Here is a 27534-nt window from a genome sequence, read left to right as displayed (position 1 = left end):
ACATGCTGGCAGCCATGTAAATACACCAGCCACACTAATATCACACACACACACACACACACACACACACACACACACACACACACACACACACACACACATCATGTTGACTAACACAAGTCATTCTTGTGGGTCTTGAAACATGAATGAGAGCTGTATTTGTTTGAAATCCTGAAAATGCAAAATAGTTTTTGAAGAACTGAAAAATGTAACCTCTGATACGCCAAAGGTTAAGAAGCAGTGCATTAGTCTTTTTAAAATTGGTGTATGTTACACTATTAGGCAAGACAGTCTTGACCAGCCTTGAAGCCTATTTAAGGCTTCCTAGGTGGAGCTAAACTATTTTTGCAGCTGACCCTAGATTAGGTTACAACATTTGACACAGGCATTACTAAAGTAGTGCCACGGTCCTGGAGCCGATCAGATGCCATTGATCTTCACCCAAGTAAGAATCCAATATTTCACTCAACATTTGGTTTTGGTTTTACAAGTGATTAATATTATAATGACAGAGATAGTTTTCATATAACAGACGTGCAAAATTAATGATCTTGCTAGTATTTGACAGGGAGCAGCAGTTTGTGACAGAAAGCAGGAAGAGTCAGGTATTCATGGGCCTACCACAATTATGACAGAGTTCAGACAGTAAGAATGGAAACCTGTTGTTTTCAAGCAATGAAGAGAATACTCAGATTCCTTATGTTGAGACTGTAAGAACGTCCAAAAACCAAAATTACATTTATTTTGTAAGAATGAAAGGATATATCTGTTGGGTACGATGAAGGAAGGCGGGAAGATGTTCAAGTGGAGCATAACACTGGAATAGACAAGTTGAATAGATTGAGCTGTTTGTATGCTGCAATTTCTATGTATCTCAATGTTTGATCAATTGTCTTTTCTTTCTCTAGCATGGATGTACTGAATATCCCCACAGAGTGTGAGAAAAGTTGGTATTTAGCTCTCATGGCACCCAATGTAAAGGGCTCACACTATGCCTGGCTTGATCCATCCAGACTCTACTGTAACCAACAGGTAGAAGACACAATAATATGCAATCAATTAAATTTACAGAATTCGGGCAATTTAACCAGAACTCAGTGGTCATTTTACACATTCCTAGAACAAATAGACCACCACAATCAAATACCTAAAGAAAACGACATATCTTTCAATGTTTCACCTATTTTTAGGACACTATTATTTTGATTTCTAAAATGATTAGTGTTTGAAGGCATGTTACTGCTTGTTTAAAATGCTTAGGTTGAGACCTGCATACTAAGCACAGAGGAAGATTCTTGTCCAGGGTTGGCCTGAGTCACCTCAGATTTTGATCAGAAGTCTGAGCAGGAAGAGGAAGCAGCAATGTCTTCTCAATCAGACCAAATCATCCATAAGCTAGCTTCCTGTCCAATGAAAGGAGGCACTCTTGGACCTGGTACTTGGAAACAAGCTAGGCCAAATGGATCACATGTCAGTAGGGCAACAAATGCACCTTCTTCCCAGCCCCAGCCCCCTCCCATTTATCTCTCCACCACCGAGGCTCCTAGCCTCATTCCTGATGGAGGGTTTTTGCCAGAAACATCGATTTCCCTGCTTCTCGGATGCTGCCTGGCCTGCTGTGCTTTTTCAGCACCACTCTTACCTTGCTTCTAATCAGCATCTGCTGTATCCACTTCTGCCAACACATGTAAGAGACAATAATCATTATACTTTAAGGTGTAGATTGATTATAGACAAAAGACAAATAACTGGCCAAATAAGAGAATAATTAACTGGTGGAAAACCAACTTCGGTATGAGGAACCATCCCAGGTGGCCTCATACCATTTACATTTACACACAGACACACTGGCTTCTGAACCATCTGAAAATGTATTCTGTCAGGTTATGAAACCTTTCCATTTCCTCCCCATTTCTCTTCAGCTCCTCAGCTTAATTATAATTGCAGCCAAGGCGGTAGATTGCTTCTAAGCTTCATCAACTCACTCTGAATGAGTCACTTTAAGGCTCACAATAGGATATTATTATATTTTGTTTTCCTTTCTCCCCAGTGAGGAGATATTCGAGGATAAATATTTCAGACAAAGCTATTTTAGCATCTGATATATTTCAGGTAAATGAGTTACTGTTGACAGACACAATGCCATTAAGAAACTTTACATTCTGATGTCCAGTGAACATTAAAGTTCTACAAGATTTCTCCCCAACCTCGGCTGAGACTTTGACAGAAAAGAAGGAACAATGCTGTCATTTTCCAGATTACAATTCTTCTGTTGAATTGAGAATGGGTCAGTTGGAGCTTTCATGGAAATGCCAAACTTGTGATCACCAGTTAGACTCTGGTTTCCTTTCAATATCCAGATTAGCCATGATCCCATTCAGTGGATGAAGAGTGTCAATTGGTGAAATGCCCCATCATTGCTCCTGTTGTCCTATCTACACCACTGAAGAATATGAGAAGTCAAGTTTAGATGAATAAAATCTTTCACATTGAGATCAGTTTTGAGGCAATATTGCTTTTATCCATTAAGATTTTTTAATAAGTTTTAAATTTATTTTTAAGGCCTTTAAAGACTGCGTAGAAGACTTGGTCCAGCCTTTCCAGAATGACACCATAGACATCATAGCTGGGATTGATGCCATGGGCTTTATTCTAGGTAATTATGTAATGCAGAAATCTTAACAGTTTAATTACCAGGAGAACAGTTTTTGGGCAAGGATGAGGGTTCATTTAACTTTGATGTAATGTTAAATTCAGCATTTTGTCACCATGCTATTTGGTTGACACATTATTCCGCTTCCTGATTCCTGATGAAGGGCTTTTGCCCGAAACGTCGATTTTTCTGCTCCTTGGATGCTGCCTGACCTGCTGTGCTTTTCCAACACCACTCTGATCTAAATACATTATTCCGCTTAGTTATACCAATTATTGTAGGTTGAAACAAGGTGAAATTCCTAGGGTATAATTGACCTTGAAGTATTGTAGCATTCAACAATGCTTACTTCATTCAGTAATAAATCATCACACTGGGTTTTAGAGTTTGCTCACAACTTCAAAGGTAAACTCAATTGGGAGTTCCAGCGATTGTCAGCTTAAAGGCTAATCTCGCATTGTGAGAGACAGCCTTAGTACCGAGTGACAGAATGTTTGGACCAATTAGCTTAGAATATGATTTGGAGGTGCCGGTGTTGGACTGGAGTAGACAAAGTTAAAATTCACACAACACCAGATTATAGTCCAACAGATTTATTTGGAGGCATCAGCTTTCGCATCACGCTGATGAAGGAGCGACGCTCTGAAAACTGGTGCTTCCAAATAAACCCATTGGACTAATACCGGGTGGTGTGTGATTTTTTTAGTTTAGAATAAGCTTTATTCAATAGTGGACCATACACTTAGAAAGACAGTAAGGTTACTTGGAGGAACAAGTGAAAGTTGCATACTGTTCATTCATTTTGTGCCGAGGGCACTAAGGCCAGTCTGACCACAGCTGGAATTCTGTGAACAGATTTGGGCCCCTTATCTCATGAAAGTTTTACTGGCATTGGAGCCAGCTCAGAGAAGATTTGCTAGGAGGGACTGTCTTATGAGGAAAGGTTGAGTGGTTTGGGCCTGTGCTCTTGGAATATAATAGAATGAGAGGTGACCTGAGGTTGAAGAGAGGAGATCTAATTGAGAATATGGTGCTAAAGGGGATTGACAGAACAGACATAGAGAAACTTGAAAGGGTTCAGAAAAGATTTGCAAGGATGTTGCCAAGGCTGGAGGGTTTGAGCTTTAGGGAGAGGCTGAATAGACTGGGGCTATTTTCCTAGAGTGTCAGAGACTGAGGGATAACTTTATAGAGGTTAATAAAGTCATGAGGGAAATGGATGGGATAAATACACAAGGTCTTTTCCCTGGGGTGAGGGAGTCCAGAACTAGAGGGCATAGGTTTAGAGTGAGAGAGGAAAGAATTTAAAGGGACCTAAGGGTCACGTAGAGCGTGATACGTGCATGAAATGAACTACCAGAGGAAGTGGTGGAGGCTCGTACAATCATAACATTTAAAAGGCATCTGGATGGGTAAATAAACAGGAAGAGCTTATGAATAGGTGTTAAATTTTGTGAGCTAAATGCTGGCAAATGGGACTAAATTAGTTTAGGATATCTGGTCAGCATGGAAGAATTGGTCCGAAGGGTCTGTTTCTGTGCTGTACATCTCTATGCCTCAAAACATTCATGTTTCCATTGATTGATTTGATTTATTGTCACATGTACCTAAGTACAGTGAAAAGCTTTGTTTGCAAGTAGTACAGGCAGATCATGGTAAGGAAGGGCATGCAGATCACAGGTGGAAAAAAACTTGGGCAGAGTGAAGCATACAGGAATCTTTACAGATTTAGATTTTAAGTTTAAATGCGTAGAATCATTATAAGAAATGTTAGAATTAGTTCTGCTGGGGGGAGAACGCAAGAAATTGCCCGGTGTCTGCGCCATCTTGAACCATTTACAGGGCGATCTAGAACAAACATTCACAGATCTTTTGCAAAGGGATGGCAGATTTAAAACAAAGGTGAAAACCGAGGTGGAATTCATGCCCACAGAGTGCAGTGGATACTGTAAAAATTAAGGGCAGAAGTAGACAGAGTTTTGATCGGCAGTGGATTTAAAGGGTTTGGGACTGGGCAGGAAAGTGGAGTTGAGGCTGAGATGAGATCAGCCATGACTGTATTGCGTGACCACATGGGGCCAGTGGCATATCCTCCTCATCTTTCTTATGTTTTTATTGAACCATGCAAGTTTCTTAAGGGACTTGACATGGTAGATGTGGAAAGGTTCTTTTCCCTTCCAGGAAATTCTGGACCAGATGGCATAATCTTAGGATAAAGATTCGCACAATTAAGATGGAGTTAAGGAGTAATTTCTTCTCTTGGAGGGTAGTGAATCTATGGAATACTTTCTGACCAATAACTGTAGAGGTTGGGTTATCGTCTGGATTCACTTTACAGATACTTAATCAGTAAGTGAATCAAGGGCTAAGGTGAAAGATCAGGCAAGTGGAGTTGAAGATGATCAAATCAGTCATGATCTCATTGAAAGGCAAAGCAGACGAAGCGCTTATGCTTGAAACGTCGACACTCCTTGTCCTTGGATGCTGCCTGACCTATTGTGTTTTCCCAGCACCACACTTTTGACGCAATAGTTGAATGACCCACTTCTGCACTTACATCTTCTGGTCTTAACGGCACTGATTGTAATTGGAGCCATGTATATGTCTTTCAGAACCAGGAAGGATGCAGCATCCCTTCCTCCAGGAGATGTAGATCAATCAGAATATGGTTTAGAACAATCTGAACATGTGGTTCTAATGAAAAGTAGTCAACTTGAAATGTTTACTGATTCCTGATAACGGGCTTTTGCCCAAAACATCGATTTTCCTGCTCCTCGCATGCTGCCTGACCTGCTGTGCTTTTCTAGCACCACTCTAATCTAGACTCTGGATTCCAGCATCTCAGTCCTTGTTTTTACCTGAAATGTTTACTGTGTCCACCTCTATTTGCTGAGTGTTTCCAGCATTTTCCTCTTTAATTTCCTCTTTAATGACAACTTTTCATGGTGTTAGCCTTAAACCTGCAGATCTCTTGAAGTGAATGTCATCATGTGCCATTGGTTAATCAGGCTATTTCTGTATCACAACTACTATGTTGCCATAATCTCTGCAGTGCAATTGTTTGATGGCTTTCAGTAAGTAACAACTTGCATTTATCCAGTAACTTTACCAAAGGAAAATGCCCTGAGGTACTGAGCAATAGTGCTATGAAACAAAATTTAACACCTATCCACATGAGGGATTGGGTTTTACAGCCTACACACTGATTTTTTTTTGATGGGAGGGATTAGCCTCCCTGGCCTTAGGCCTGGTGAAGCTCTTAACAGCCTAATTAAGTAGCAATTAATGGTTTCAACTCACCTTCGTAGCCATAATGTGCCGGAAGTGGAAAGCAGGTGACAAGAGACAGACCATTGTTCTTAGGCAGTAAAGAAGTGGGGTATAATCTTACAGGGGAGGCCCTGTTATGGGTTACCTCCCCTAAGATAGTACTTTTTTTTTGACTACCCCATCCACAGTCCTTCAAGTCTCATCTGCCAACCACCACCATAACCTGTAGCTCCCCTTTCCTGTTCCCCTAGGTTGCCTGATCCCTCTCTGTCCAAAAAGCCCAGGATGCAGCTGTCTGATTGCACCAATCTTCATGGAGACACCAAGAGGATACTGAGCTCTGGTACTCAGACAGCAAGAGCGGCTGGCCAATCAGGTTGGCTGGTGGCTCTTGAAGGTGGTGCCTCTTTCCACTGAGAGATGTAAGCCCCACTCTCTACTGTTAAGGTGACAATATAGTCTTTTTAAAATCTAATAGTTAGTCCCCTGCTCCTCCACCCCAATCCCCCAAAATAAAATCCACCCCAAACAGCTTAGTTGATGATGTACGCTTTAATGATGATCTTAAACAAGAGAGAAAGATAGACAGGCAGAAAAGTTGGAACCTGCTCTAACGCAACACGCCTAATGCAAAACCTTGCTTGGAGCTTTTTTTTCCTACATGGTAGTGTGCATTTTACTTAATCCTCAATTATCCAAGGATTTCTATATCTGTTATTATGTTCAATTCATTAACTGGCGGTCAGAAATTACAAACAGATGCACCACCCATTGCCTTCATTAGAAACCTTAATGCTCCATGTTACCATAACCCATCATGAGGTTAAAGTAAAAGCCATGCCTTCGTACATTGAGCATTTCTGAAAGGATAAGTTAATGATTTCTTTGAATAAGGTTTGTCCTCGTTCCTGCAGCTTAATCCCTTCTTTGAAAGAAGTTGGATTAAAGATTTGTATCATGCTGTTATAACAAAGTTGTGGCATTTGGTTTATGGAAACATATTAAAATTCTTTGAGGATTTAGTCTTTGAGCAAGAGCTTAGTTTTTCAAATTTCCTGTTTCTTCCAAATTGAACACATTATCACAAAATCTATTTAAGTTCTGAAAACGCGTCACTGGACCCCAAACATTAACTCTGATTTCTCTTCACTGGTGCTGCCAGACCTGCTGAGCTTTTTCAGTAACTTCGGTTTTGTTTCTGATTTACAGTATCTGCAGTTCTTTTGGTTTTTATTTTAAGTTTAAATTACCTTCTGTGTGGAAAAGGCCCTTCAACCCAACCAGTCCCTCTGAAGAGTAACCCACCCAAATCCATTTCCCTCTGACTAATGCCCCTAACACTATGGGCAATTTAGCATGGTCAATCCACCTAACCTGCACATCTTTGGACTGTGGGAGGGAACCCACGCAGACACGGGGAGAATGTGCAAACTCCACACAGACAGTCGCCCGAGGCTGGAATCGAACCTGGGACACCGGTGCTGTGAGGCAGCAGTGCTGACCATTGAGGCCACCGTGCAGTTTATTTAAGCATATTGGAGTCATGTGTCAATTAAATGCTAAAGCTTGACTGCTACTAACAGATACAGATCTGTTACAGGAGTGTTGCCTGTGAGGACCACCCATTCAATCCAATGACCTGTTCATTGTACGCAGTGTGTGCTTAAAGTTTAGGCATGTATTGGACTCCAGTAATCTCACCACCATCGCAGGCTAATCGAATTCCGAAAGAGCATCAGGTTTTTCCTGTTGCCATCGAATAATTCAATTTTCATTAATAATTAATTTCAAGTTCTTGTAAGTCATTTAATTGTAAGAAGACAGCTATAATTCAAACATACAGTTGTCAAACTTCTTCAGGGGGTACGATCTGAAGTCCAATCTGGGAACAGCATCTGCCTTAATGAAAATTTGTCCCTGACCTGCTGAAACTAATCCAGCAGTTTACGCTCTACCTTGTCCGAATTGTGAAAGGGTTAGTTGCTAAGACTTTATTCCTAATATGAAAGTTTGCAACACAAGAAAAAAGATGTAAGATGTAGCTTTCGAATTATCAGGCTGATGCTCTTGTCAGTCAATGCTCCAACCTGGAGTAGAGTCCTGTGAAATCAACACAACAGTATCAACTATTTTATTCTTTGGTGCAAAAGGGAAACCATAGCACGGATTTGCAGAGTTAGTACATAGAGTCATAGAGTCATAGAGATGTACTGCACGGAAACAGACCCATCAGTTCAACTCATCCATGCCGACCAGATATCCGAACCTAATCCAGTTTCATTTGCCAGCACATGGCCCATATCTCTCTAAACTCTTCCTATTCATATACCCATCCAGATGCCTTTAAATGTTGCAATTGTACCAGCCTCCATCACTTCCTCTAGCAACTCATTCCATGCACGCACCACTCTCTGCATCAAAAGGTTGCCCCTTAGGTCTCTTTTATATCTTTCCCCACTCACCCTAAACCTTGGTGGGCAAGTTTTTGGAGGGAATCCTGAGGAACAAGATGTACATATATTTCGAAAGGCAAGGACTGATTAGGGACAGTCAATATGGCTTTGTGCATGGGAAATTATGTCTCACAAACTTGATTGAGTCTTTTGAAGAAGTAACAAAGAGGATTGATGACGGCAGAGCGGTAGAGGTGATCTATATGGACTTCAGTAAGGCGTTCGACAAGGTTCCTCATGGGAGACTGATTAGTAAGGTTAGATCTCATGGAATACAGGGAGAACTAGCCATTTGGATACAGAACTGGCTCAAAGGTAGAAGACAGAGGGTGGTGGTGGAGGATTGTTTTTCAGACTGGAAGCCTGTGACCAGTGGAGTTCCATAAGGATTGGTGCTGAGCCCTCTACTTTTTGTCATTTACATAAATTAATTGGATGCAAGCATAAGAGGTACAGTTAGTAAGTTTGCAGATGACACTAAAATTGGCGGTATAGTGGACAGCGAAGAAAGTTACCTCAGATTACAACAGGATCTGGACCAGATAGACCAATGGGCTGAGAAGTGACAGATGGAATTTAATTCAGATAAGTGTGAGGTGCTGCATTTTGGGAAAGCAAATCTTAGCAGGACTTATACACTTAATGGTAAGGACCTAGGGAGTGTTGCTGAACAAAGAGACCTTGGAGTGCAGGTACATAGCTCCTTGAAAGTGGAGTCGCAGATAGATCGGATAGTGAAGAAGGCGTTTGGTATGCTTTCCTTTATTGGTCAGAGTATTAAGTACAGGAGTTGGGAGGTCATGTTGCGGCTATATAGGACATTGGTTCGGCCACTGTTGGAATATTGCATACAATTCTAGTCTCCTTCCTGTCGGAAAGATGTTGTGAAACTTGAAAGGGTTCAGAAAAGATTTACAAAGATGTTTACAGGGTTTGAGGAATTGAGCTCTAGGGAGAGACTGAACAGGCTGGGGCTGTTTCCCCTGGAGCATCGGAGGCTGAGGGGTGACCTAATAGAGGTTAACAAAATTATGAGGGGCATGGATAGGATAAATAGACAAAGTCTTTTCCCTGGGTTTGGGGAGTCCAGAACTAGAGGGCATAGGTTTAGGGTGAGAGGGGAAAAATATAAAAAAGAACTAAGGGCAACTTTTTCACACAGAGGGTGGTATGTGTATGGACTGGGCTGCCAGAGGAAGTGGTGGAGGCTGGTACAATTTCAACATTTAAGAGGCATTTGGATGGGTATATAAATAGGAAGGGTTTGGAGGGATATGGGCAGGGTGTTGGCAGGTGGGACTAGATTGGGTTGGGATATCTGGTCAGCATGGACGAGTTGCACTGAAGGGTCTGTTTCCATGCTGTACATCTCTATGACTCTATGACTCTTTGCACTCTAGGTCTGGACTTATGACAGGATGAAATAACAAGCATGATTTTTTTTAGCATTTCAGGCAGTTTTATTTCCACATTGTCAAGGGCAGGGGTTTGGAATGCCTCAACATCTTGACAATACCCTTTGATAGTTCATATTGATACTTTTGACAGCTGTTTTCATAAGTTCCAATAAGCTTCACAGTTCCAATTTCTTAATGTACATTTGTGTACATTCATGCTTAAAACAACAATATTTACCGCACCTGAAGGGCATTTTATCTTTCCAAAAAATGCATGACCTCCTCCAAAGATGTCCTGAGATCATGTTCAAAATGATTGGCATAGCAAAACGCTAAAAAGGAAAATGATCTAAACAGAAAGAGTAAATGTTTGCCCATTTTGTCAGTGACACTACATCAATCATTAGTGCATCCATTATCACACTATGTGAGAATTTTTAAAAAGGGAAAGTTATCTTTCCAAATAGGAGGGCTCTTTCTCTGGTTATCCAAATGAATCCACAGTGTTCAGACTTCCTGCTCCAGGCTTAATCTGCTCAATTTGCATTTCTCATACCGAGATTAATTATATTAGGTATAAATGGAGGCAACTGATGAATTAAATGATCAGTTCCTCTATGAAATGAGCAAGCATGAAACATGACCTCCCTCCCAATTTCCACCCCTTGAAATGGTAGACCTTCTACACCAGAAACAAAGACTATCCATCATTATTGGATCTACTTGTCTCTGAGTTTCTGAAAAGGCCTAAACCTCCAGTAAGCTGAACACGAAAGAACATACTACTCATTTCTGGCTGATTGCCAGTAATCGTGCAACATATTCTGGACTCCTGGGGCTACATTTGAATTTGGAGAAGAACACCGGTTCAAATAAAATTCATATTTTGGGAAACTGTGGAACAACCAAAGCTAAAATCTGCAGGACCATGTAGAATAGAATCTGCAGCACTTAAATTTCAACAATGATTGTAATTGCAATATGATTTACTGTGCTAGCTTATTTGTTTGGTCACAGGGGACTGTTAATTGAATGTACAGCTATTCTATATTGACATATGGAGTTATGTTGACAACGCAAAATGGTCAGGCATTTGTCCTTTCCTTAGCTTATTTTCCTCTCCAGCATCCTCCCATGCCAATCATCTCATAGATTTATTGATTCTTTGCTCGCTACGACTAAACTGATCTTAGCCATTCTGTAACTTGAGAAATCAAAAATAAGGGTTATGCTAGAGGCTGACAGGAGCGAGGGCAAATATTGACTTGTCGCAAGGAATTATTCTCAGCTTCAGATGGAAAGTCGCCAGCTGTTTGGAATGTGACTACCTGGGAGTTCATGCTTTCAACAGAGGAAGAGTTAGAGCAGAATAATTAAGTTAAGATTTTACCAAAAGCACCACTGAGATTCAAACCTGCTATTTTGTGATTTTAGGAGCAGCTATAGCTCACCGTCTTGGAAAAGGGTTTTTAACCATCCGGAAAGAAGGTCACAGTTGTGTCGAAACCAAGAGAAAAAATTACTCTGACTACACAGGTCGAGAGAAAGTGATGGAGATGCGCACTGATGTGGTTAAAAAAGGTTGGTATTTGAAGGTACATAATTTAATTTTCATTCTTGGGTGTTGCTGACAAGACTGGAATTTGCTGCTCATCTCTAGTTGCTTTGAACTAAATGGCTTGTAGGTCATTTCAGAACACAGTTAAAAGTCAACCACATCAGTGTGTGGTATTTGATTAATATAGGAGTCAGTTGCACTAGTAACACCAGATTTTCCTCTCTAAAGGGCATTAACACACCAGTTGAGTTTTATCACCAGATGTTTAAACATAATTCAAATTCCCACATTGGCATCATGAGATCCTCATTTTTATGGGGTTATTAGGCCATTCAGTACCCTATTGTTCCAGCCAACTAACTACGACAGAGCCATTTCTCCCATTGTAAAGATATAATCAAGATATAACACAGGAAATATATAAAGATATAATATAGGAAATAGGTAATGTGGTTTAAACCTCTCTTTGTTATTTCTTAGATCAACTCTCTCGGCGGAGTAGGTAACAGCTGTCTGGTGGTGTTTTTTTTAAGTCGCGGTATAGTCCAGTTAGTGTTTTTTAACGGCTAAAATTTAAAGTTTTTTTTAAGCGCCTAGCGTACCCGGAAGCTGGTGTCGCGCTAGCTTACCTGGGAAGGGTATTTTTTTCTTATAAAAGCGCACAGGCGAGGAACCCGAGGCACTACAGGGGTAGAGCCTCCCACCCGCCCTCCTCCTCTAACCTAATAATAAGACCCGTTGTGGTAAGCAGGTAAGTGCTGCATTTTGCTTGTTTGTTTCTTTAGATCTAGTTTTTAAAGTTTACCTTTTAGAGGGATGGCAGCGAAGGCAGTGCAATGTTCCTCTTGCAACATGTATGAGGTGAGGGAAGCCATTAGCGTCCCTGCTGATTACACTTGCAAGAAGTGCACCCATCTCCAGCTCCTTCAAGACCGTGTTAGGGAACTGGAGCTGGAGTTGGATGAACTGCGGATCATTCGGGAGGCAGAGGTGGTCATAGATCAGAGCTTTAGGGAAGTAGTTACTCCAAAAGTTATAGAGAGATGGGTGACAGTGAGGGGGAGTGGGAGGAAGCAGCCAGTGCAGGGACCCCCTGCGGTCATTCCCCTCAAGAACAAGTATACTGTTTTGGATACTTGTGGGGGGGATGACTTACCAGGGGTAAGCAACGAGGTTCAGGCCTCTGGCACGGAGCCTGTCCCCGTTGCTCAGAAGGGAAGTGTGGAGAAAGGTAGAGCGATAGTTATTGGGGACTCAATAGTAAGGGGCACAGATAGGCAGTTTTACGGGGGTGACAGAGACTCACGACTGGTATGTTGCCTCCCAGGTGCAAGGGTACGTGATGTCTCTGATCGTGTTTTCCGGGTCCTTAAGGGGGAGGGGGAGCAGCCCCAGATCGTGGTCCACGTTGGCACCAACGACATAGGTAGGAAGAGGGGTGAGGATGTTAGGCAGGCTTTCAGGGAGCTAGGTTGGAAGCTCAGAGCTAGAACGAACAGAGTTGTTGTCTCTGGTTTGTTACCCGTGCCACGTGATAGAGAGTCGAGGAATAGGGAGAGAGAACAGTTAAATGCATGGCTACAGGGATGGTGCAGGAGGGAGGGATTCCGGTTTCTGGACAACTGGGGTTCTTTCTGGGGAAGATGGGACCTCTATAAACAGAATGGTCTACACCTGAACCTGAGGGGCACCAGTATCCTTGGGGGGAGGTTTGCTAGTGCTCTTTGGGAGGGTTTAAACTAACTCTGTAGGGACATGGGAACCTGGACTGTAGCTTTAGGGTACAGGACCTTGAGTGCAGGGAGGTTAGGAACATGGCATCGATCTCAAAGGAGGGTGCCTGTAAACAGGAAGGTGACTTGAAGTGTGTATACTTCAATGCCAGAAGTATAAGAAATAAGGTAGGTGAACTTGCAGCGTAGGTTGGTACCTGGGACTTCGATGTTGTGGCCATTACAGAGACGTGGGTAGAACAGGGACAGGAATGGCTGTTGCAGGTTCCAGGGTTTAAATATTTTAGTAGGGTCAGAGATGGGGGTAAAAGAGGGGGAGGTGTGGCATTGCTTGTCAAGGATAGTATTACAGTGGTGGAAAGGACGATGGAAGAAGACTTGCCATCTGAGGTAGTTTGGGCTGAGGTTAGAAATAGGAAAGGTGAGGTCACCCTGTTAGGAGTTTTCTACAGGCCTCCTAATGGTCCGAGAGAAGTAGAGGACAGTACTGCGAGGATGATTCAGGAGAAGAGTGAAAGTAGCAGGGTGGTTGTTATGGGGGACTTTAACTTCCCAGATATTGACTGGGAAAGCTATAGCTCGAGTTCGTTAGATGGGTCGGTGTTGGTCCAATGTGTGCAGGAGGGTTTCCTGACACAATATGTAGACAGGCCAACAAGAGGTGAGGCTATACTGGATTTGGTTCTAGGTAATGAACCAGGCCAGGTGTTAAACTTGGAGGTAGGTGAGCACTTCGGGGACAGTGACCACAGCTCGGTGACTTTTACTCTAGTGATGGAGAGGGATAAGTGTGCACTACAGGGCAAGAGTTATAGCTGGGGGCAGGGAAATTATGATGCGGTGAGGCATGACTTAGGATGCGTGGATTGGAAAAATAGGCTTCAAGGGAAGAACACAAACGATATGTGGAGATTGTTCAAGGAATAGCTAATGAGTGTCCTTGATAAGTATGTACCAGTCAGGCAGGGAGGAAAGGGTCTTGTGAGGGAGCCGTGGTTTAATAAGGAATTGGAATCCCTTGTGAAAGGGAAGAGGGCAGCCTATGTAAAGATGAGGCATGAAGGTTCAGTTGGGGCGATTGAGAGTTATAAGGTAGCCAGGAAGGATCTAAAGAGAGAGCTAAGAGCAGCGAGAAGGGGACATGAAAAGTCCTTAGTTGGTAGGATTAGGGAAAACCCAAAGGCTTTCTATAGGTATGTCAGGAATAAAAGGATGACTAGGGTAGGTATCGGTCCAGTCAAGGATAGTAGTGGGAAGTTGTGTGTGGAGGCAGAGGAGATTCGAGAGACACTAAATCAATACTTTTTGTCAGTATTCACTCAGGAACAGGACATTGTTGCTGATGTGAATATTGAGTCACAAGTGATTAGAATAGATGGCCTTGAGGTATGTAGGGAAGAGGTCTGGGGAATACTGGAAAGGATGAAAATAGATAAGTCCCCTGGGCCTGATGGCATTTATCCTAGGATCCTCTGGGAAGCTGGGGAGGAGATAGCGGAGCCATTGGCCTTGATTTTTATTGTGTCGTTGTCTACGGGAATAGTGCCAGAAGACTGGAGGATAGCGAATGTGGTCCCCTTGTTCAAGAAGGGAAGTAGGGATAGCCCGAGTAACTATAGGCCAGTGAGTCTCACTTCTGTTGTGGGCAAAGTCTTAGAGAGAATTGTAAGGGATAAGATTTATGAACATCTGGATAGGAATAATGTGATCAAGGATAGTCAGCATGGTTTTGTGAAGGGCAGGTCGTGCCTCACAAATCTTATTGAGTTCTTTGAGAAGGTGACCAAGGAAGTGGACGAGGGTAAAGCAGTAGATGTGGTGTATATGGATTTTATCAAGGCGTTCGATAAGGTACCCCATGGCAGGCTAATGCAAAAACTACGGAGGTATGGCATTGAGGGTGCATTAGAGGTTTGGATTAGGAATTGGTTGGCTGGAAGGAGACAGAGGGTAGTAGTTGATGGTATAGGTTCATCTTGGAGTGCAGTTACTAGCAGTGTTCCACAAGGATCTGCTTTGTGACCATTGCAGTTTGTCATTTTTTATAAATGACCTAGAGGAGGGGCTTGAAGGCTGGGTGAGCAAGTTTGCGGATGACACGAAAGTCGGTGGAGTTGTGGACAGCGAAGAAGGATGTGGCAGGTTACAGCAGGATATAGATAAGTTGCAGAGCTGGGCAGAAAGTTGGCAAATGGAGTTCAATGTAGCTAAGTGTGAAGTCATTCACTTTGGTAGTAGTAACAAGAAGATAGATTACTGGGCTAATGGTAGGCTACTTGGTAGTGTGGATGAGCAGAGGGATCTTGGTGTCCATGTACACAGATCTCTGAAAGTTGCCACCCAGGTAAATAGTGCTGTGAAGAAAGCATATGGTGTACTGGGCTTTATTGGTAGAGGAATTGAGTTCCGGAGTCCTGAGGTCATGTTGCAGTTGTATAAGACTCTGGTGTGGCCTCATCTGGAGTATTGTGTACAGTTTTGGTCGCCATACTATAGGAAGGATGTGGAGGCATCGGAACGAGTGCAGAGGAGGTTTACCAGGATGTTGCCTGGCATGGTAGGAAGATCGTATGAGGAAAGGTTGAGGCACTTGGGGCTGTTCTCATTGGAGAAAAGGATTAGGGGAGATTTGATAGAGGTGTACAAGATGATTAGGGGTTTAGATAGGGTTGACAGTGAGAAACTTTTTCCGCTAACGGAGTCAGCTGTTACTAGGGGACACAGTTTTAAATTAAGGGGTGGTAGGTATAGGACAGATGTTAGGGGTAGATTCTTTACTCAGCGGGTTGTGAGTTCATGGAATGCCCTGCCAGTAGCAGTGGTGAACTCTCCCTCTTTATGGTCATTTAAGCGGGCATTGGATAAGCATATGGAGGTTATTGGGCTAGTGTAGGTTAGGTAGGCTTCGGTCGGCGCAACATCGAGGGCCGAAGGGCCTGTACTGCGCTGTATTTGTGCCAGGCAGAAGCAATGTTCAACTATCACCAAATTGTACATTATATATTTTGACTCATATTAATTCACAGCTCTGGCCAACAATGAACTTTATTAGTGACTATTTGAAACTGGTTACTACGGCTGCCAGTAAACCAATTACTGTTAATTTAAGCAAAATCCGTAATACAAATCAGAAATCATTCAATTCAGTCGGCTGGTTTGTATTTAAAACGGAAACTTTGAAGAATAATCTGCCTCAATATAAAATGTACAGCAGGCTGTTCATGAATTGAAGAGGGTGCAGAGAAAAGCCACAATGTTGTCAAATTAAAAAGGTTAGTCCAGTGAAGACTGGAGAAGATCAACTCTACTGTGTGGAAGGGAAGTCGAAAGGACAAACCACCTCAAGATGTTGTGCACAGCATATTAGGGAGAAATTGCATCTACACATCAATGTTTAGAATAATACAAAAATGAAAAACCTTCGAGTGCAGCCATTGTTATTGTTATTGTAAATGTTAATATAAGTGCTCATACATAGTGTAAGTATAAATGGCACATAGCAAGATCTATACAAATGACCAATTTGAATAAAATATTGCAGATCCTGAAAACCTGAAACAAAACATAAAATCCTGGTCACTTCTGTCGAGGTAATATATTCAGATATGAACACTTCGTGTGAGAGTAACATGAGCAAAATTGGAAGTTGGCAAGTTTAAGTAATTTTTTTTCTGCGGGTGCTCCATGATTATGAAATGTTGGATGTTTACCCCTCCTCTTCGCCTGACATTATGAGGTTTGAATTGACACTGTTGTTCCTGCCACAATGATATTTTGACCAATGGTTGATTTAAAAAACTAGTTATGTTCAAGGAAAATATCATCAATCAACTTTTCCTAAAAGTGTAGCCTATCCTTACAATCCTCTGTTTAACTGGAGAATAGTACATCTTGTCCCGAATAAGAATAGCTTGTTAACCAAGGCGTGTCTCTTTGTCACTGTGTGCCTCATGACACTTCTGTTTTGTTCTTTTCCTTTCATTGATGGATGACTTAAATCAAAAAGGTGTGCTACAGAAAGGTAGAATGAAATTTGTGGGTTATAAACCTCCACTGGCTCATTGTGAAAAATTATCAAGCAAACGGTAAGTACTTACTCACAAAGGAGGGACGGGGGCAAAAATACAGACCTTACCAGAAGTAAAAAAGGATGCTTTAAAAATTCTGATTTCAGATTTAAGAATCCTATTGGTGGACCAGTGGATTGAGACTGGAGGCACGATGGAAGCTGCAATTGCACTCATTGAGGAACAAGGTGGAACTATAGCAGGTATGGGAAAGAAATTCATGCAAATTGGCGATGTTCCAGGATACAAATGCTACAGGAAGGATAGAAAGGAAGGCAAGAGAGGAGAAGGAGTGGCGTTTTTGATAAGGAATAGCATTACAGCTATGCTGAGGGAGGATATTCCCAGAAATACATCCAGGGAAGTTATTTGGATAGAACTGAGAAATAAGAGAGGGATGATCACCTTATTGGGATTGTATTATAGACCACCCAATAGTCAGAGAGAAATTGAGAAACAAACTTGGAAGGAGATCTCAGCTATCTGTAAGAATATTAGGGTAGTTGTGTGGAGGGGATTTTAACTTTCCAAGCATTGACTGGGACTGCCATAATGTTAAAGGTTTAGATGGAGAGGAATTTTTTAAGTGTGTACAAGACAATTTTCTGATTCAATATGTGGATGTACCCACTAGAGAAGGTGCAAAACTTGACCTACTCTTGGGAAATAAGGCAGGCCAGGTGACTGAGGTGTCAGTGGGGGAGCACTTTGGGGGCAGCAACCATGATTCTATTCGTTTTAAAACAGTGATGGAAAAGGATAGACCAGATCTAAAAGTTGAAGTACTAAATTGGAGAAAGGCCAATTTTGACAGTATTAGGCAAGAACTTTCGAAAGCTGATTGGAGGCAGATGTTTGTAGGTAAAGGGACAGCTGGAAAATGGGAAGCCTTCAGAAATGAGATAACAAGAATCCAGAGAAAGTATATTATTGTCAGGGTGAAAGGAAAGGCTGGTAGGTATAGCGAATGCTGGATGACTAAAGAAATTGAGGGTTTGGTTAAGAAAAAGAAGGAAGCATATGTCAGGTATAGACAGGATAGATCGAGTGAATCCTTAGAAGAGTATAAAGGAAGTAGGAGTGTACTTAAGAGGGAAATCAGGAGGGCAAAACAGGGACATGAGATAGCATTGGAAAATACAATTAAGGAGAATCCAAAGGTTTTTACAAATATATTAAGGACAAAAGAGTAACTAGGGAGAGAATAGGGCCCCTCAAAGATCAGCAAGGTGGCCTTTGTGTGGAGCCACAGAAAATGGGGGAGATGCTAAATGAGTACTTTGCATCAGTATTTACTGTGGAAAAGGATATGGAAGATATAGACTGTAGGGAAATAGATGGTGACATATTGCGAAATGTCCAGATTATAGAGGAGGAAGTGCTGGATGTCTTGAAACGGTTAAACATGGAAAACTCTCCAGGATCAGGTGTACCCGAGAACTCTGTGGGAAGCTAGAGAAGTGATTGCTGGGCCTCTAGCTGAGATATTTGTATCATCGATAGTCACAGGTGAGGTGCCCGAAGACTGGAGGTTGGCAAACGTGGTGCCATTGTTTAAGAAGGGCAGTAAAGACAAGCCAGGGAACTATAGACTGGTGAGCCTGATCTCGGTGGTTGGCAAGTTGTTGGAGGGAATCCTGAGGGACAGGATATACATGTATTTGAAAAGGCAAGGACTGATGCGGGATAGTCAACATGGCTTTGTGCGTGGGAAATCATGTCTCACAAACTTGATTAAGCTTTTTGATGAATTAACAAAGAAGATTGATGAGGTCAGAGCGGTAGATGTGATCTATATGTACTTGGGTAAGGCGTTCGACAAAGTTCCCCATGGGAGACTGATTAGCAAGGTTAGATCTCATGGAATACAGGGAGAACTAGCCAGTTGGATACAGAACTGGCTCAAAAGTAGAAGACAGAAGGTGATGGTGGAGGGTTGTTTTTCAGACTGGAGGCCTGGGTGTTGGGCCCTCTACTTTTTGTCATTTACATAAATGATTTGGATGCGAGCATAAGAGGTACAGTTAGTTAAGTTTGCAGATGGCACCAAAATTGGAGGTGTAGTCGATAGCGAAGAGGGTTACCTCAAATTACAACAGGATCTGGACCAGATGGGCCAATGGGCTGAGATGTGGCAGATGGAGTTTAATTCAGATAAATGTGAGGTGCTGCATTTTGGGAAAGCAAATCTTAGCAGGACTTACACACTTAATGGTAAGGTCCTAGGCAGTGCTGCTGAACAGAGACCTTGGAGTGCATGCAATTCAGTTCTCCTTCCTATCGGAAAAATGTTGTGAAACTTGAAAGGGTTCAGAAAAGATTTACAAGGATGTTGCCAGGGTTGGAGGATCTGAGCAACAGGGAGAGGCTGAACAGGCTGGGGCTGTTTTCGCTGGAGCATCAGAGGCTGAGGGGTGACCTTACAGAGGTTTACAAAATTATGAAGGGCATAGATAGGATAAATAGACAAAGTCTTTTCCCTCGGGTCAGGGAGTCCAGAACCAGAGGGCATAGGTTTAGGGTGAGAGGGAAAAGATATAATAGAGACCTAAGAAGCAACTTTTTCACGCAGAGGGTGGTACGTGTATGGAATGAGCTGCCAGAGGTTGTGGTGGAGGCTGGTACAATTGCAACATTTAAGAGGCATTTGGATGGGTATATGAACAGGAAGGGTTTGGAGGGATATGGGCCAGGTGCTGGCAAGTTGGACTAGATTGGGTTGGGATATCTGGTCGGCCTGGACAGGTTGGACCGAAGGGTCTGTTTCCATGCTGTACATCTCTATGACTCTATCAGGAGTACAAAAGCAAATTTTTAAAATTCTGTTTGCCCCATTCTGATATTATAATCAGATGAAGAGCATCACTCTTAGGGAGGAGAGGGCATGCTCAACCTTGTTCAAAAGGGGATATGAAGCTTCCCCTTCTTGAGTGCGATGAAGATATCCAATTTTGCTCTAATGTTGTTAAGCAGACGGAATGATTCTTTCAGCCACCCAACAACATTCAATCTATGGCAACATCTGATTAATTTTATTTTCATTCCGGATGCTTGTAATCATCATCTTCACCTTCAAATCCATTTCAGTAGCTTTTTATAGAAGATAAGTCTGATTCTGTACTTTAGTTAATAGGGAATGTGACATATGATGTCATTCCTTTGCCAACATACTATATATTAAAGAAACAAAGCGATTTTCCCAATGCTCCCATAATCTTGTAGTTTCCAAGATTATGTAGGATCAATGGTGGGAACTTGAACACAATCAAACATTTCCTCATATCTGCAACAGTAGGAAGCATGGACCCTAGGGGAATGAATTTTACTGCACTCCATGGTGCATTTGAAGGCCAGTAATGGGGATTGTGAGGGGTGCATTTGTAAATAAAGTGTGTATTTGTAAATAAAGATAGCCCCGATCCACCATGTTTCACCCATAATGTCTGCAAGATTAAACAGATTTCTTCACACAATTATTTCTTTCCTACTCTTATGCTATTTCCTTTGCTTCATTTTTTCTTACTTTATTATCCCTTCCTGACTCCTAAACATTAAGATAAACAAAGACTACAAAGATCTATCAGATCCCAGTTGTCAATCTTCCAGAATCCTGGTGTCCATTTTGATCAAGTGGATTTTACTCGGGGAAGATAATCCACCTAGTGCAAATTAAAATTTAGTAAACTCCTCACAAAGGTTTGGAGTGGTCCTCATCAGTGCAAATGAAGGCATCTTCCCTCAATTTCCACTCTTGAGAACTGCCACTTGATCTGATTGGAAGAGGACCATAGTAGCCACAGCTGGGCCTACAAACAGACACAAGGAAGAAGTGAAGAAATCTCCTGGCCTTCAGGCAAATCCAGGGATTTGGGAGGGCACAGCTGGGAAATCCAGCACGGTAGGGGGTATGGATAAGGGAGGCCAGTTGGGAAGGAGTATATGGGTGCATGGATTTTGTGGTAGGGTGCCCCCAATCTTGCAGACATTATTAAATCATCAAAATAAGAACTGTTCTCCCTTGCTCTTCAAACAAATTGTTGAACTAAATCTGATCATGAATGCTTACAGGATCTCACTATTAACTGGATCCAATGCAAATGGCAGAACATTTCTTTAAGGGAATGCAAACTTATGAGATTTATTAGGGATTAAGTTCATTCAAAGACTTCATACCTGATGGTGGAATGAGGATATCCATCTACATCAAGCTCAAAGTTCCAAACCATGAGCTTGGCAGGTTCACAGGTGACCGTGAATGCTGTCAGTTGGCCAGCTTGGGTAATCAATATGATCCGATGTATAGAAATATTACCAGGAGCTGGGATTCATAATGTTCAGCTTCAGTCTGGACAAATAGCAGTAAGCTTATCAAAATCATGTTTGGGTAGGAGACAAAGGTTTGACTGAGGAGGATTAGGTGAAACTATAACCTCTTTTTGTCACCCTTCCTTTTCTGTAAAGTTCTTTGTTCTCTTTATAGGCATTGCAGCAATCTGCATCGAGGACAGCAAAGGAGGCAAACAAATTAAAGAGAAATATAAATGTTCAACCTGTGTCCCTGATCACTTGCAGCCACAGTTCAATAATAAATACCTGGAGTCCTTCAAAGCCTTTAAGACAAAGGTTCCAGATATGCAAAATAAATCTGAGTGAAACATCAGTTGTCTCCTAAAGTTTCATTTTTTAAATTGATTTGTGCACATCAGAAATAATGCTGAGAAATGCAATTTCTTAGAGAGAACAGGAGTCAATTGGGAACTTAATTCCATTGCAAGTAAGTATGGTGGACTGGTACCTTAAGTAGAAACACAAGAGTTAAAGGCAACTTCAATGGAGATTGGCAGACTCCACTGTGAGACCAGTGAAAACACTGCTGGATGTTGCAATATCAAGGTTGTATCTGGATGTTCTGACCAGAAGAGATTCTACAGCCATTTACCTGAATTAACTCTTAACAAGAAAGACAAGAGAGGCTTAAACCGGGCACCACCAGAACATTCCACACTTTTGTTCCAGTTTCGTGTGATCTAAAATAATCTGATGTTAACTGCTCATGCAGTCTAGCTGTTAACATTTATTTATTAATCCTATAAACTACACCTCCCTCAAGACTTTCATTTTGTTCTATAAAATATTTAAATTTTCATCTTAGTCCTACTGCCCTATCAGTCTTTTTCATCAAAGGAAACATTCTCCAAGTGTTCTCATTTCATTTTGAGGAAATGACGGATGCATATATTGCATTATTTTCTCTTTGGAACTCAAGCACATTGACAGATTCAAAAGACAAATCTTCAGCACCAGAACCATCAAAATCTCACAAAGACGAAGTCAACAGATTGATATTTTCAGTCTCTTCTTTTACATATCCTTCTTTTCCTTTACACATTGGGGAAAAGTTAAAGCACTGATTTGAAAAAAGCACTTCCAACTCCTTTATGTAACTCTACTGGTTAACACTCACACTGCTGCAATGATGATGAAAGAATTATTCCACTACTTATGCAGGACTGAATTGAATAGATGAAAAATAGATTACATTCCCTTCAGTATGGGAATAGGCCTTCAGTCCACACTGACCTTCCAAAGAGTAACCCATCCAGACCCATTCCCCTAACTAATGCACCTAACACTATGGGCAATTTAGCATGGCCAATTCACCTGGCCTGCACATCATTGGGCTGTGGGAGAAAACCCACGCAGACACAGGGAGAACGTGCAAACTCCACACAATCACCTGAGGCTGGAATCAAATGCAGATCCCTGGCACTGTGAGGCAGCAATGCTAACCATTGAGCCAGCATGCTACCGTGGGCACAAAAAGCAGAACAAAGACAAAGAAATTATACACTCCCAACTACTCTCACTGTAAGAATTTGTTTTTGTGTTCGGTAACATATCTCCTTCCACATTTGCTTCAGCTTGAAGCTTCTCCTCTGCAAACAATGATATCCCAGGAACTCCTGAGGTAGGATTTCACCATTATCAGCAATAGAATAATTGAAGACATCAGACTCTCTTGGACACTTACATTAAGATTGGCAGCTCTATAGGCATCTCCTCCATAGTATTCTGATTGAAAGTTACATTACCATAGGACATTCCCTGTATAACAGCTACACTGGCAACAGGATAGATATCTAGTTCCAGATATTTGCCTTATGACAAACATATTCAACACATTTTTAACCTCTTCAGATGTGTTATAGCATTTGCATATTCCTTTACTGTGTTGCAAACAAGAACAGAAATTGCTAGAGAATCTCAACAGGTCTGGAAGCATCTGTGGAAAGGAAGCAAAGCTAACATTTTGGATTCTGCGACCCTACTTCATAACCTTGAAGAAGGGTCACTGGACCCAAAATGTTAACTGTGCTTCCTCTCCACAGATGCTTCCAGACCTGCTGAGTTTCTCCAGCCAGTTTTGTTTTCATTTCAGATTATCAGCTTCCACAGTTGTTTCGTTTTTTTTTCCTCCACTATGGTCACATTCATTTTCTCCCATTGCACCATTTCTCTCTGTTTGATAGTGCTGTAGAACTGGCTGGTCTTTATCATGTTATGAAACAGAGTGCACTTAATTCCATAGAAATCATTTACTTCTTCTTCATATACAGATCCACCGCAATTGCCTGAAAACTATCCAGTTTAGTTCCAAACATTTGAGTTACAGATGTCTTTGATTTGTCGAGCTAAGCTGTGAGGTGAACTAAGCCACACAATGGTGTGGGTGAGTTATTTACAGCAGCGTCTGTCTTCTGTTTCCGAGAGTGTTCAGACAGTGTGTTGCAACATGTAGAACAGCAACGGCACTTTGGAATTCTACATTTGGCAGATGGAAGACACTTGTCAAATTTTCATGTCTGAGACGATACTGTACTCTTTCTTTCCCTTAATTCCTGCCATTGCGTCAATTTCTTGTCTTGCAGCATTTTCCACCATGAAACTCAGAAACTCCCGTGTAGTGCCAGTGTTTCGTTAATCTTCCTCAAACATGTTCCAATCAAATGTGCTTCTACCAGTCTTTTTTTGTCAGAACTTGAATTTGCTGAAATAATCTTCCTGCAGTGCTCAGGACTTTTTCTACAATATACCGATCAGCAGAGACACCAGGACGTTCACATTGTCTACACTGTTTTCAAGGAGAAAAGCAAAATTCAGGATCTCATCCTCCAATAAATCAACAGTGCCATTTTTAATTCTCTTCCACTCTTTCCTGAGAGAGTGATTCCCTTCATCATTGGTGTGCTTCTCTTCTGCTTCATCCAGCTTCTCAATTAAAAATGATATCCCCACAATGTCATCTTGTGGTCACAGGGATGGAGTTTCTTCAATGAAGACTGATTCACAACATAATACATTAACTAAAATTTCTTCAACTGCTGAATAAAGAATATCCAAAGCTACACAAATATCACTGTTTAATAAACAACAACGCTGAGTAGAAGAGGCAGTTTATCAGTGAATTCGCCTCAATTATAATGAAGTGTAATATGCATGTGGCATAATACCTTAATACCTCCTGCACCCTCAGTTGGAGAAATACAGCCTTTAACTATATGTATGTATATGAAAGAATGGATACATCTATTCCCATGTTCAAGTTAAAATTAGTTTTATTGCCATTAACCATGATAACATGCTTACCAGAAATCATCTTATGGTTCTGTTACTTCTACCAGGAAAAATGCATCCTGCTTATTGGTATCATACACTATTTGAATAATCACAAACTGTTTCAGGATATAAAATACAATCATGAGGCGTGCCAAAGGATCTATTTTCCAGATGACAATTGCTGGTGCCTTGTGGTATTTGCCATCTCTACCAGTTTGTTGTACCAGGAAAGGGTTGGTTGAAGTTATTCTCTGCCAAAAACCCTCCCTTTTCTTTGTCTTGGGTTCATTTAGCAATTCATGCTAGAGGATAAGCTATCATTGAGTTTCCACAAGAGAAGCACTGTTCTTAGATAACAAGAGGTTTTGTTGCATATTCAAGTAATAAGTACCATTACATTTTAGTCATGTATAATAATTGAGACCAGCACCTCAATGCAGATATATTGCTCTCTCCAAAATCTAGAAAACTCATCTCCAACTATCATAGAACATAGAACATAGAAAAATACAGCGCAGTACAGGCCCTTCGGCCCTTGATGTTGCGCCGACCAAAGTCTACCTAACCTACACTAGCCCAATAACCTCCATATGCTTATCCAATGCCCGCTTAAATGACCATAAAGAGGGAGAGTTCACCACTGCTACTGGCAGGGCATTCCATGAACTCACAACCCGCTGAGTAAAGAATCTACCCCTAACATCTGTCCTATACCTACCACCCCTTAATTTAAAGCTGTGTCCCCTAGTAACAGCTGACTCCATTAACAGAAAAAGGTTCTCAGTGTCTACCCTATCTAAACCCCTAATCATCTTGTACACCTCTATCAAATCTCCCCTAAACCTTCTTTTCTCCAATGAAACGAAATTATCCACGAAACGACACGACCAGCTATCCTTAGTAGCCACACACGCAGATGACAAGCAACATGAATTAGACTGGGACAACACTACTATTATAGGACAAGCCAAACAGAGAACAGCCAGGGAATTCCTAGAGGCATGGCATTCATCCACAGATTCAATCAATAACCACATCGATCTGGACCCAATATACCGGCCACTGCAACGGACAGCTGGAACTGACAACTGGAAGCGGCAGATTCAAACCACTACAAATGCCGGAGGAAAGATCACAGAAGCGCTTCACAGGAGGCTCCCTAGCACTGAGGATGTCACCTAGACAGGGAACGAAATGTCTGCAACACAAATTCCGAGCTCGGTGAACAGAACCACAACAGTGCTATGTGTCTATATTTTGTGACATTCCCTGAAGGAAAACCAGCATAAATCAGTGTCACAGCAGCACTGGAAAACAACCCAGAGCGACTAATTCATTTTTTAAAAATCCCTCCCTCTAGACAGTGAGTCTCTTTTCATTTTGTATTAGTCTCCAGCCGTACTTCCATCCAACAAGGCAAGAAATGTTTTATGAAGATAGTATTTGAGATCCCGCACTGCTCTTTACAATTGAAGTCTCACACAGGTGCAGCAGCGAATCGGGAAGGTTAATGGCCTGTATTTCAAGGGGACTGGAGTACAACAGTAGGAAAAGTCTTATTGTACAATGTGATGTTTTGGCATACTGTGAGCAGTTTTGGAACCATTACTTAGGTAAGCACATTATTTCATTGCAGGCAGCTCAGAGAATGTTCACTAAGATGATCCCTGATAAGGAGGAATTACTTTATGAGTAAAGGTTAAACAGGTTGACACTATACTCACTGGAGTTTAGAAGAATGGGCGGTGATATCATATTTAAGCAACTTGACAGGGTAAATGCTGAAGGGTTGTTTCCCCATGTGAGAGTCTATGACCAGAGGGGCATAGTCTCAGAGTAAAGGGGCCCCAATTTAAGACTTGAGATGAAGAGGAATTTCTTCTCTCAGAGGACTGGTGGTTCTTTGAAACTCCTTGCTGTGGAGAGCTGTGGGGGTAGAGTCCTTGTGTATGTTTAAGGCTGAGATAGATTCTTAATCATTTTGGAAATCAAGGGTTATGGGGATAGGGCAGGGAAATGGATGTCAGGAAAGTCAGATCAGTGATGATCCTATTGAATGTTGTTGCAGTTCCAAGGGACCGACCAGCCTGCTCCTGTTCCTATTTCTTATGGTCTTAACCCTGCAGCTGCTGGATAATGTTTAGCACACTCCGATCAGAAATGGAGCTCATATGTTTTTCTCATTTTACAAGATTTGCCTCTAAACTTATTACAAAGTTCTCATGTCATACAGCCCTCAGGCTGGAAAGTAGATTCACTGCTGAAACAGTGAATACATTTTTATTGGAGCAACATGTACCAGTCTACTGTAAAGTGGAAAAAAAAATCTGAACATAAAGTTGCAACTTCTGAAATATTATAATCACCAAAATGAGTGGAGACACAGAGGAAAAGATTCATCAACCTTGGTGACCTCAAAGATTAAGAAAACAATTGTGTTCCTGTCAAAAGGCTTGCACATACTACTGTGTAAGATCATCATAGAAATAATCACTGTCCCCTTCACTCTCTTTACCTCAACAGTGGGTTAATAACTTTGGGTTTTCATATGGTTGGATTCAATTCCCAAGTGCTGACTCCTCTCACAACAGCAAACAAATACAAACTGCACTAAGATGCATTTCAGTGATGAATACAATAAATTTGCAAGAAACTCCATTGCCCTTAACTCATTTTGAATGGATTCATTACAGATGTCAGATAACATGACTTCAAAATTTCTCTATCAGTGGCACTTTGAAAATTAGTTAACTGACTTATCAATATCTTTGCCACTTATCATTCCC

General features: G+C 41.6%; 1 protein-coding gene across 1 annotated transcript; it reads left to right on the top strand.

Annotated features, from left to right (window-relative positions):
- Positions 1 to 359: 359 nt before the first annotated feature.
- On the top strand, positions 360 to 21784 carry zgc:174895 (uncharacterized protein LOC100126024 homolog). The gene is made up of 6 exons (XM_060847779.1): positions 360 to 445; positions 909 to 1032; positions 2563 to 2656; positions 11208 to 11354; positions 17239 to 17334; positions 21612 to 21784. Exons 2-6 carry the CDS (start codon positions 910 to 912, stop codon positions 21782 to 21784), a joined length of 633 nt encoding a protein of 210 aa, XP_060703762.1. The 5' UTR covers positions 360 to 445; position 909.
- Positions 21785 to 27534: the final 5750 nt, after the last annotated feature.

This window comes from Hemiscyllium ocellatum, chromosome 31, assembly GCF_020745735.1.
Source record: "Hemiscyllium ocellatum isolate sHemOce1 chromosome 31, sHemOce1.pat.X.cur, whole genome shotgun sequence".
Taxonomy (NCBI): Eukaryota; Metazoa; Chordata; class Chondrichthyes; order Orectolobiformes; family Hemiscylliidae; genus Hemiscyllium; species Hemiscyllium ocellatum.
This window is presented reverse-complemented; position numbering and strand designations above follow the sequence as displayed.

Bases quoted from the DNA above. Each gene is read 5' to 3' on its own strand.
- zgc:174895 (XM_060847779.1), top strand. From the start codon at position 910: ATGGATGTACTGAATATCCCCACAGAGTGTGAGAAAAGTTGGTATTTA. The intron at 1,033-2,562 runs GTAGAAGACACA...TTTATTTTTAAG, and splicing joins GACTCTACTGTAACCAACAG to GCCTTTAAAGACTGCGTAGA. The intron at 2,657-11,207 runs GTAATTATGTAA...TTGTGATTTTAG, and splicing joins TGCCATGGGCTTTATTCTAG to GAGCAGCTATAGCTCACCGT.